Source organism: Musa acuminata, chromosome BXJ1-7 (genome assembly GCF_036884655.1).
Source record: "Musa acuminata AAA Group cultivar baxijiao chromosome BXJ1-7, Cavendish_Baxijiao_AAA, whole genome shotgun sequence".
NCBI lineage: Eukaryota > Viridiplantae > Streptophyta > Magnoliopsida > Zingiberales > Musaceae > Musa > Musa acuminata.
Window position 1 is genome coordinate 35,514,223 of NC_088333.1, and position 12,028 is coordinate 35,526,250.

At 35.5% G+C, this 12,028-nt stretch overlaps 1 protein-coding gene across 1 annotated transcript; it reads right to left on the reverse strand.

The window, feature by feature from the left end:
• Positions 1-936: 936 nt before the first annotated feature.
• Positions 937-7,684, reverse strand: LOC135679131 (enhanced ethylene response protein 5-like). Its single transcript, XM_065192562.1, has 13 exons — positions 7,399-7,684; positions 7,175-7,311; positions 6,993-7,086; positions 6,797-6,886; positions 4,917-4,982; positions 4,702-4,791; positions 4,539-4,595; positions 3,935-3,996; positions 3,584-3,671; positions 1,724-1,800; positions 1,574-1,648; positions 1,389-1,494; positions 937-1,299 (listed from the first exon to the last, which is right to left on the reverse strand). Exons 1-13 carry the CDS (start codon positions 7,564-7,566, stop codon positions 1,168-1,170), a joined length of 1,242 nt encoding a protein of 413 aa, XP_065048634.1. The 5' UTR covers positions 7,567-7,684; the 3' UTR covers positions 937-1,167.
• Positions 7,685-12,028: the final 4,344 nt, after the last annotated feature.

Genomic DNA, 12,028 nt, shown 5'->3' on the forward strand with positions numbered 1-12,028 from the left:
ATGGACGTCGATGATCGCAACCATGCACAGCGTATCAAAGCTTCGTGTGTAAATTTGTTACGCTATTTTGCGCGATGTAAAATTGAAATACCGATTCAAAATCCAAACGTAAAGTGGGCCCCCGTCAACAACACCGTGTCATAAGCCTTAGAAGAGTCCAATCATTACGTCTGAAAGCGAAAAGTAGTTCGACGTGTGCGCCAACTTTGGCGACGCCGAGTTCAGATCGTGGCCGGCTTACTTGTTGGGGGTGGGTGACGCACGTGGTGCGTCGATGTCGGATCTTATTGTATGTTTTGTATATTAAGGAATTTTATCATAATTATTATTTTTATTATCTGATAATTATATTTATAATATATTTTATCTAATTAAATAATAAAGAGCATCTCAAGAAGAACGTCGACTTGCAAACGGCAGCATCGCTACGTTCAACTTTCCAACATCTTCCAGAAGCGTAAAGGAGAGAAGGCTTTTGTCTCAAGGAACCAATTTGGTCCCTGTCCTTACACTTGTCCAACAAATCAAAAAGATACTTTTCTTCGTCGACAATCTCGATGACTTTAATATGAGCTATGATGTCTCGTATGATCACTAAAATGGCTTATATTAATTACTGGAAAATAACCAACAAATACAGAATCACCTTAATGACAAAAGTGAACACCATGCAATTTTTATAGACCAAATTACATACGAATTTACCCCTAAAATTAATAATTCTCATATCGCTCCTCTATATTTTATTTTATCATATAAGCCTGTAAACTAAATACTTATGAAAAACAATTAAAAATATAAAATATCAAAAACCTTCCTAATATTTTTAGAATATAAGCAATCTTTTTAAAAATAATACATATTAGATTTTCAACTCTAACTTGTAATTTTACATCTACTGAAATAAGATTGGCATTAAAGACAACTAATCGGAGATATTGGAAATTAAATAGCGATATATCTTGTCAGTAATTCCTTCTTCTTGCTCAGTAGACTCGTCAATTTCATCCAACATATAAGGGGGTCAAGACGAATCCAATTCTGAAAATAAAATACATGTAAAAGCACCAGTAGAAGGGCTGACCTGATTATTAAATCTTCTATACTAAAATTGTAGGCACTGAATTACTATGTAAAAAATAAGTTAGTTCAGCAACTCATGATCGACTATGAACCGATAGGCTTGCCATTCAATTTGGGGAATGGATCTTGTTTGCTGAGGACAACAACTTTGCTTTTGTGGGCAATGTAACCCTTGATAAGATTCTTATAGATAAGAATGGCCACTATACACTCCACCTACAAATTACAAAGTAGGGCACTTGATCAGCTCGGAAAGGCGTTATGATAAATATCAAATGGAACATGCAAAGGACGATTGAGAGTACCTCATCGATGTCCATGTCCAATTCAAGCCATTTCAAGGCTTTCACTATGATTTCCAACTTTACTTGATGTGCTTTACTAGGATCCTTCTGTTTTTGAAGTACATAACTGTGGAAGAGCAATTGCTATTGAGACTTGATACAGTCATGAAACCATAAGTTTATATGGAGTATCAGGGCGAACTTACATTTTCTTTATCAGTCTTTGATACACCAGGAGCTCCAGCTTCTCCAAAACAAGGTAAACACCTGATCTTAAGAATCTGATGGTCCAGAAAAATTAAAAGTGGGAATTCCATTACCAAGAGTTTTTCCGAAAGAATAAGTATGAAACACACCTGTCCTCGTGCTCCCGAAGAGCTTGCCTGAGTAGTCTTAGATCTCCCTTTTTAATTGCATTAACAACTTCACCATACTGCAAAAGTACAAAGATCAATCAAGGAAAGTGATACTTCTGAAATTCCAACACATACAAAACCATTGATTTATAAGGAACTAAAAGAGCATTTCAACACCAAAACCATTGTGTCATTCTAAGAATTCTCATGATCCCACAGCTGACTATGTGAGAAGATTTAGTCTCTGTAGAATCACAATTCCTGTTAATAATATAAATGAATTTTTCACCATATAGCCAGTTCGATCTGTACTCCTGTGAGTAACTGTGCGTGAACCATTCATACTAATAATATATCAAATAAATCAACTACAAGTGAATGCACTCTTCTAAATGCACTGCTTTCCAAAACAAACTATAACATGTAGAACAACCATAGCTCTCTATATGAGCAAATAGCATAATTACATGTAGTTCCTTTGTGATACCTGATCAGTTTGATTGAACTTAACTAGACCTAAATCTTAATTCGATTGATTGATAAGCAATCAAATCACAAACTAATCTCTCTCTCTCTCTCTAAGTATTTATTGGTCTGACAGGGACCAACACATGGCCTGAGCAATTTCACTTGGTTCAATACAAAACGGAGGAACATTTTAATTTTTATTTTTTAAAATATATGGGCATCTTTCAACAGCTGTTGACCTGCACATGGACCATGTGAATTAGCCTAACTCGAAGTAGAGAACTTTTAAATTTTAAAATATGGGTGCTGAAAACAGCAGCAGACACCTACACAACTGCCGATAGTAGTTTCCCTCTTCTCTTGCTTTTTTGTCACCTTGACCACAGCCTCTGCCTCCTCTGTCACTACCTTGGTATTCGTATCCTCCCCTCACCCTCCCAGATATTGTCTCCTCGTGTCACCATCGCTGTCGGACTCGTCCGATATGTGTCGTCATCTCCTCATCCTCATCACCGTCATCTTCCTCTTTCAGTTCTTCTTTCTATTTGGTCCGAGCAGCATCAACCCATACTTAGTATCAGTCCCATGTCGCTAATAGTACAGTACTGGTCTGACCACCGATAGAAATTGACATCGAACCAAGATCTTAAACCTTGATGATGTGTTTCAGTTATTACTTGGAACTTGGAATAAGTGATCTGTTGTCTTGAATAGGAAACTTTAAAAATATCTTTCTGTAATTTAACAAAAAAAATTTAGTGTTATGTCAATATCAAAATTTATGTATTTTATGAATTGCTTATATATTATTAAAATATGTGTCCTTAGCTTGTTATTATTGATTCTTTTGGAATAATAGAATGATGCACATTTTTATTTCTTGTGCTAGAAGTTACTTTGTAAGATTTATGTAGGTGTTTAATCTTATTTCTTGTATGTTTATATTGAAATGTGAGTTAGTGTTTTACTATGTAATGATTGATGTGTATATCTGACAAGTTAACTGCTTATGGTGCATGTTCAAGAAATAGTTTGATGTAGAATTTCAATTAAATTCTTGATAGTTTCTTTTACAATTGGTTCTTATTTCATTGAAGATTCAAAGGACAATAAATTTTCAGACAAATGAATGGTTTTTTTACCATAATGGCTGTTGGCAATTTTCACGATTATGAAGGTCATGTAGTATAATTGTAGTTCATGGGCATGAAAATGCTTTAGATTGCTAGAACCGTTGTGTCCTAATGCTCAGTTACCATGGTCATATCTAAAATAAAGAGTAGAGCCAACTAAGGGAGAAAGAACACATCAAACTTTCAAACTTTTAAAGTCTTCTTTAGGCATAAGCAATTTGACAATGAAGAAACAGTATGAGATGTTAAAGAATTGTACCTCAATCAGATTGTACTTCTCTATAAGCCACTGTTTAGGCAAGATACCAATTGAAAGCTTCACAGGAATGAGATATTTCAGAATCATCCTATTTAAGAGTAAATTCCACAAATTAGTATACAATGACATACAGTTTGGTTCCTCAAATATTTTGTGAAATACTCATGACTTAGCATCCTATTCATGACAGTGCCAGAAAGAATAAAATTTGTCAAAAAATCCTGTTATAAGAATATAGACCTGACCTTAGAAATTTATTTATGTATTATCGAAATTGCTCATGCGTTAACATTTTCATGCGGCAAGTAGAAGGTATGAGAGGAATATATAATATAATATGCTTAATCATACCTTTTGTTAGCCTCTTTCCTAGGACTGGAATGCATCAAGGCATATGTCAGTTTTTGATCAGCCTGCTCCATCACAAAAGTTAGAAAGAATTGTGTCAAGCGACATTCACGGAAAAGCATATGAACATATAGATTTGAAGAGATAGCATTTTCCTATAACATTCTCATTTGCATATAACAACTTGGCTGCATATGTAATACAATTAAATCACCAGGACCATGATGCATTCGCAAGCAAACCCTACCATGCCTCTGCACTTGCAAGTGATCAATTTGGCTATGCTAGAATGATCATGACAGACTGATAATATCAATCTTCCATTCTGGCATATGCTTTTGCATTTTCTTTCATGGCATGTAGTGACAGACACATTAGGAGTTAGGTTTCCATTGTCAGGACAAAAAAAATTAGGAAAATATTATTGCTGAATGATGTATTGTAGGTGAACAATGTTATTATAATCATGGCATATCAAGCAAGGGTTAAAACAAGTGACATCTCAATTTTAAATGTCTATTTTAAAGACACAACATAAAAAACAATAAAGATATTAAAAACTCACATCGAAATGTATAAAAAAATTTAATTTCCAAGAAGTACTTACAACAAGAAAGTTTTCATTGTATACTTCCAAACGGCCTGTATAATACATGTAAGTGACCTGTGCAAGGTTGACATTACATGTGGACTGAGTTAGGAAGTGAACAATAAACTGAAGCAAATGCAAAAATAGAGAGAATTTCTCTACAGAAGTCAAGCATGTCAACCTTGTCTTTGACTGGAAATTCCTCAAAATCAAATATTCGAGCAGTTTCAATACTTCTAATGACACTACGGCAAAGATGCACTGTACCAAGCTGCAAAAAGTAACGCTCATTTAACAGGATCATAAAACATTATACTTGGGAAATGGCACTAATACCAGAAGAAAGAAAGGCTAGCATCTGGACTAGGGATCATCCAAATTCAGCAATGCAACAACCTTGAAATATACTTTGAACAGTTGGCAGGCCACGTACAAGGCTCCAGCACGTTTGGGACCTTTCCCCTACAAAATGTTATTCCCAGAACATTAAATTTTATGTTGAAACTTAAAAACAAAAATAGATAAATGACATGCAGCCCATTAGTACTAAAAGATAAACTTCTGCCATCTGTTCCATATATTTAAATCTGGCAAAAACAATCAGCCTCAACACTAGCAAAAACTTAAGCAAGCAAATCTTTTTTATTTTTAAGCAAGCAGATCTTGCAATGTACTAAATTCCAATTATTGTAGTGAAGATATGCAAATATTCATTTCCAATCAATTTTCAAATTATTTAAGCAATAATGAAATGAACTGTTGGCCAAGGTGTAGAACTTTTATTAAGTCTGACAAATGGACATCTTGTTTTTACAGGGTAATTCAATTAGACTCGATGGTAAGTGGTAGATGAGCCGGGTGCATACATCATAAGATAGTTCAATCCATATTTGGTGCAGGCTCTTTCCCTGGTACAAGAGGACAACTAAGGAAGCATCATCTGGTGTACCAGTATTGTGCCCACGGTAGCCTCCTACAAGCAATAACTGCTGAAAGCATCTAAGTAGCAAGCAATATATTAAGGTTGACACTCGCCCCATGCTGGAAGGTCAAGAAAGTTCACTTGATGAAAGGAGAACCAGCGATTAAAGCCGGTGAGTGGCAAACTGTAACTAATGGTCCTGAGTGGCAAATCTCCTTATAGCAAATTTCCTTATTGGGTAAGTTTTGAAAGGCATGAAACTTGGGCACTTTGAGAGGGATTAGATGAGCCTCAACAACCACAAACCAGAACATTATCATTAAAGATGATTCTTCAAATTTAGTTCAGAATATCAGGAATAAAATGTTCCTTGAAAAGCTAGAGAACAATCTGAAGGACTTCCTCTTGTTTCCTTGATAAAATCCAGAAGGTGGCTGAAGAGTGCGCGGATTTGGTTAGCTAGTGTGGATTGAAATGAGGGTTATCCTACTACGCTTTCTACCCATCTACAGTTGGACATACCTGGACCTTATTGCAATCATGCTAGTTGATGAATAAATTCTGCTTTATATCCATTTGAAGAACATGAACCATCGGAAGAACCGATAGCTAACATTCACACAATATAATTTGTTAGATTTTTTAGCTTGGAGAAAATGTATTAAGGATCTCCAAGACCTTTTTCGGTTTTAAAAGCCTTTTTTCTGCACAGCCAAACGTCTTTGTTGATTCTCTACCACTACAATCAAAACATATGCATACACTAGGCTCCCTTGGCACTCTTTAACAAGGGTATGACATTTTAATGACAATGATATTCTAGCATTCAAGCATAAGGTATAGGCTATGGAGTTAATGAAAATTCTCTTCTAGATGCAATGGAGACTATGTCCATATGTACAACCTAAAGCATACATGTGGGCTAAGTTCATAAAACAATAAGCAAGAAATTAATTACTATGATATAATAGCCTTACAGATTAAAAAGGCAATCTGGTGAGTTAATGTAAAGAAAAAGCTATGAAGGTTCTCTTAGGTCTTATTTGATTTCAAGAGACTTCTGGTATTCTTGCAATCAAGTAATGTTTGATTTGCAAAAGTAGGGTTATAAGGCATAATAACCATACAAGAATGATATCAATATCTTACTGAAGGAAATTAAGCTAGTCATACATGCAAATCACACTCTTCTCTATAGACAAATAACCTACAAAGGTTAAGAAGTGGAAACTTGTCCCAGAATATCTTCAAGAGGATAGTTCAAGAAAAAAGAATGATGACTATCGTTGATAAGCAGACACCGTGTTGTGAAAATATAGTGCTACCAGATCTTAGAAGTAAAGAGGAAACGTACAGCCAGGGCGCCGAAGACTCTCATCAGGAACGAGCCAGCTCCCTGCAGCTTCTCAGGATTCTTCCCACTCGAAGCCAGCTCTCTATCAGCCTACAAGAATACAAGAATAAAAAGAAAAAGGTGAACAAGGTCCAAATTCCAGAAAATACCCAGTAAAGAAATCGTCAAGACCATGCCCTTCCATATCTGGACATACCTTCTCTGCAAGCAATCGAATCTCTAGCGCCAGAGTGTACAAGGCTTCCATTGCCCACGGAGTCTCCCAATTCCGAAACTCCTGCAAGAACGCACTGAAAAATCCCCAATGTCAAACAGTCATGAACTCTCAAAGTCGGGATCTTTGAGACGAAGAGACAGAAGAAAAAGACGAAGTAGTACTTTGCGGCCTTCTCAAGAACGACATAAGCATCCGCGAATCTGCCGAGTCGGTAGCTCTGGATGCATCGGAGAAGGGGGGAGAGGATTTCCGCGAGCTGGGAGGATCTCTCCAACTGGCCCACCAACCGATTGGAATCCTGCGCAAGAATCACAAATCGATGAACCGAGTGAGAGGAAGAGAGGAAGCGAGGAGGGCGACAACTGTGGAGGGTGTGGTGGAGGACCTGGAAGACGTTGAGGGCATCGGCGAGGGATTGGAGGGAAGCCGAGTTGGATGAGACGGCGAGAAGAGGGGAGAGGACGGCGGCGTCCTGGGAGGAGACGGCATCAGAGAAGCGGGAGAGGTAGTCGGTGATGCGTCGGTGGGCCTCACCCATGCTCAGGTACGCCATGACCTCAATTACTTGTGCTTGCGCCCCTTATTATCACCGAGAGAGCGGTGGCGACTGCGGTGGTGCCGGTGAGACTGTTGTTTTGATTGGGGGTGCAGCCGTAGAGAGAGAGAGAGAGAGAGAGAGGCTTAATACAGCTGTGACAACTGTTATAATGGAAACAGGAAATCGGAAACCGATATGGAATATATATCGGTCGCTTATTTGAATTCCGACTTACACTAAATAATTGTTTGATGTAAAAAGTATATAAAATAAAAGAACGATTTCCTAGAAAATATTCATATTTTAAATTATTTTATGTATATATATATATATCCAAAGATATTTATGTTTTTTTAAAATTAGAGTTTTTATCTACGATGTTAATGAATTCATTGAAAATAATTTCAAATTTTGAGTTATTTTTCCCAACTTTGAAAATTGCCCAAATAATCCCTTGTGATTTTGATCTTCATTTGGGCCTTCGTCGTAAAGAAGAGAAATCAAGTTTTTTATATAATTTTTTATATAATGCCCCTTGTGAGTTTAAAAATTATCCATCTCCTTATCCTTTTTTTTCTGATTTTATATATATATAATTTTAAATTCTTATTTTTCAAAGGTTTAGAATTGCTATCCTTAGTTGTATTCTTGGTTGTCTCATTTTTCATAGTAGTTCCTTTGTTTTTTCTTCTTTTAATGAGTTTTGAAATCGTAGGGTTCCATGGGAAAGATTTATAGATCATATATTTACATCGTCGATTAACATATTTTTTAAGTTTTTTGGATACTAGTTTAATAATTATATTATCCAAATGATGCTCCAAGACAAATTTCATGAACTTTTTAAGTATGTCAATATATATATCATAGTTTTTGCATTGAGACTATTGAGATTCATATAGCTTGATTGCTCTTATGGAACATCATCCATATATCAAATATTTCATAAGTTTCTTATTGCAGAATGAGAAACAAACTTAATATTTAATTATCTAAAAAATATATAATTAGAGTGGCTCAATAAAAAAATAAACCTAAGTGAGTGATCCCTCAGGTCATATATTAGCAATTGATACCTCAACAATTGGTACATCTAATACCTTAATATCTGATACCTCATCAAGTGGTGAATTATATAAATTTAATTATACTTCGATAAATAATTTAACTCTTTAATAATCTACAAATAATAAAAAATGATCGTTAAGATAATTTTACTTTATCATGTGATATTATTGACATAATTTTATTAAATTTTTTTTGATGTAATGTAGGAATAGAGCATCTCTATAATCATGAGACGTGCTCATAAAATCAACCCTATCAAAGATCAAATACATAATCAAATCATATTATACCAAAAATAGGATACAGTAATTGCAAACTAGATACCTCTAAGTAACTTAGCTGTAATATGGGTAGGTAGCCTTTTAAATAGTAGATATTTGGATACTTCTTTTGCTTGAATCTATGTATTCTCTCTCCCACTATTATAACTCTCTCATATATAAATAAATGAATGCTACTGCCCAATTATACTTATCCAAAAAATTTATATTGTCAATGATTGATACTAATGACCATTACCGGTTGCTTTGACAAAAAAAAATATACATACAAATATATATAGCATATACATCCAACAAAATTTGATCACCGATTCCACGTGATTAGTCCTTTAAAAAAAAATAAAAAATAAAATATATATATATATATATATATATATATATATATATATATATATATATATATATATATATATATATATATATACATACAATGTTATTATAAACCTTTTTAAATCCTTATTGATTAGTGTTTTTAAAAAATACTTTCATATAAGATACTCATTTATTTCACATCAACTAAGATATTTTTATTGAATCTTATATTTTGATAATGAAATCAATTAATGAGTTTATGGTCTAATTTACGTTTTGAGTGACGTAAGACTAACTTCAATCACAAAAGGTAAATCGATTAAAGTAGAAGGAATCAGACATTGGGATGTTGGGTCGGAGTGGCAGCCAAATTTACAATGACTATTGAGTATCAATAGAGAATCATCTACTCTCGGTGTCATAAAAGGAATATCTCATGTGTTCTTACTCAGATAAATTTTTGGCCAAGGTCATTCGGATTGAGAGAGAAAGAGTTCTACGGGAGAATCCGATTATAGCAAGACTCGAGTAGAAACCATATGGGTCTGACAGCACTACGCCCGGTATACGGTCTCTAGGATATTAGATAGATGAGAGACTATAGGTACACGATAACTTAGGACATACGGGTCCAACGGATTGAATTCTCCTGTATCGTCTAGGGACTATGGTATAGTGGCCTAGTACATTCGCAATCGATAAGTAGAGTGAATTATTATAGAGATAATAATTCACTAAGCTAGAAGGAGTTCTAATAAGTATGATTCACGACCAGCTCAATATTAGGCCTAGAGGGTTACACACATATGATAGATATTACGATGAGTAGAGGTTCGGATATGAGATATCCACCGAAGCCTCTATCTTATTAGATATCTAACAAGCCCCTAAATTATTAGATCCTATGGATGAGATCCAATAAGAGTCAATGATAGATTATTAGATGGAGATCCATTAATCTAAGAGGCTTGGGTAATTGGATGGAGATCTAATACCCAATATGGCAGGATCCATTAGGGTGAAGTTGATAAGGGACCTCTATAAGAAGGGAACTAATAGTTTATAGGCTAGAGTCTTTTTGGGTTATCTCTCATATTCTCCTCCCCTTCTCCTCCTCAAATAGCAGGCTTTGAGTTTTGAGAAGTATCGTCGTAGCTATGCTGTGTGGATCATCGCTAGAGAGGAGGACGCTTGACCTCCTTCACCCTCTCCTAGAGATTTACAGGGATTCAGGGATATACGATCTCCCTAGGTAATACAATCTTTAATATATGTAGTTTTTTATTTTATGAATTTTACACACCAATCTTTACACGACGAGGAATGCATCTTTAGAAAATTGAGGATTTTATTTTTATGTTCTTCCACTACACATATGATGTCGCCCCTAAGATTTTTCAACAACTACAAGCAATGGTATCGTCGAGACTTGAGAAACCTAGGATAGATCTTTTTTTACCCTATTTTTGAAATCATTTGAGGTCTATAAGTACCCCAACTATTCTTGCATGTAAGGGCATGGATTTGAGCAAAAAACGGGGAAAGAATACTTGAGAAAAAATTATAATTTCTCTAGATTAGTGAGTCTCTTCCTCCTAAAGTTAAAAGGTTTCTAAGAGAGAAATGAGATCTCAAAGAGAGGTGTAAAGGTTCTCTCTTAAGCCTATAAAAAGGAAAAAAAAATTGTAAAGGTAGTTGATCTTCATCCGTTGAAAGAAAATCAATGGTAGAAACCGATGGCCACGAGTGAAGAGGAATTGGGAGTGAATGTAGGTCACGACGATCGAACCACTATAAACTCGGTGTGTAATTTTCTTTTTGCTTTTCATTAATTCACCTCCCTTGTTGATTTCGATCCTAACAATTTCAACTCCATTTACTAGAAATTTATTATTATCAAACAATATCTAGATATCTAGGAAATAATCAAATAAAATATTTCTTATAATATCTAAATAACATTGCCTCGGTGATAATTGTTGAATCTCGGATTTTGATGATGAAACCAATTGATAAGTGTTTATGATTTAATCTATGTTTTGAGTGACGTAGGATACTTCGATCAGGATGAGACAATTAAAGCAGGAAGAATCATGTTGGGCCGGGGGAAAACATGTCAGAAGATTGAAAGTTAAGCTAGTGGATCGGTCGACGTATCGACAGAAGGCTTTGGGCCATGGATTTGGGTATCGGGCTAAGAAGAGTGGATATTGTGCCATGGATATTGGAGTTGCGGAGTCAACTGGCCGATTGGGCAATAGGCCGCAAGAGAGGACAATGCGCCGAAGAATTGGATGAAGCGTCGAGGGACCAATGACATGCCGGATAACATGATTAATTGTTATTATTAATTGTCTAGATCGAAGTATATTTTTACATGTGTAGGATTAACTACGATAGCAAGGCATAAAGCAAAATGAAGTCCTGGAGTCAAGGACGCGATTTCGTTGAGAGTTCGAGAGTTCGTCGGAAGTTATGCAGGAACCAGCCGAGAAGTCTAGGAGCTTGCCAAAGAAGCACATCGGAACTCATCAAGAAGATCATCATGAAGTTTAGGAGCTTGTCGGGAGTCCACTGGAACATTATCGAGAGATCGTCGAAAGTTCGTTGGAAGCTCGCTGGAAGAAACTAGACTTATGAACTTGTTTAACTTAGAATATGTCTTAGGAATCATAGTTAGCATATAATTAGGATTGGAATTTAGCCAACTCAATTATGGGCCAGTTGGGCCCATGTAAGGACCGTATTGGGCCTAATGAAAGGCCCAAATAGTGACCCAAGAGATGACACCATCGTGACATAATCTTTGAGACTAT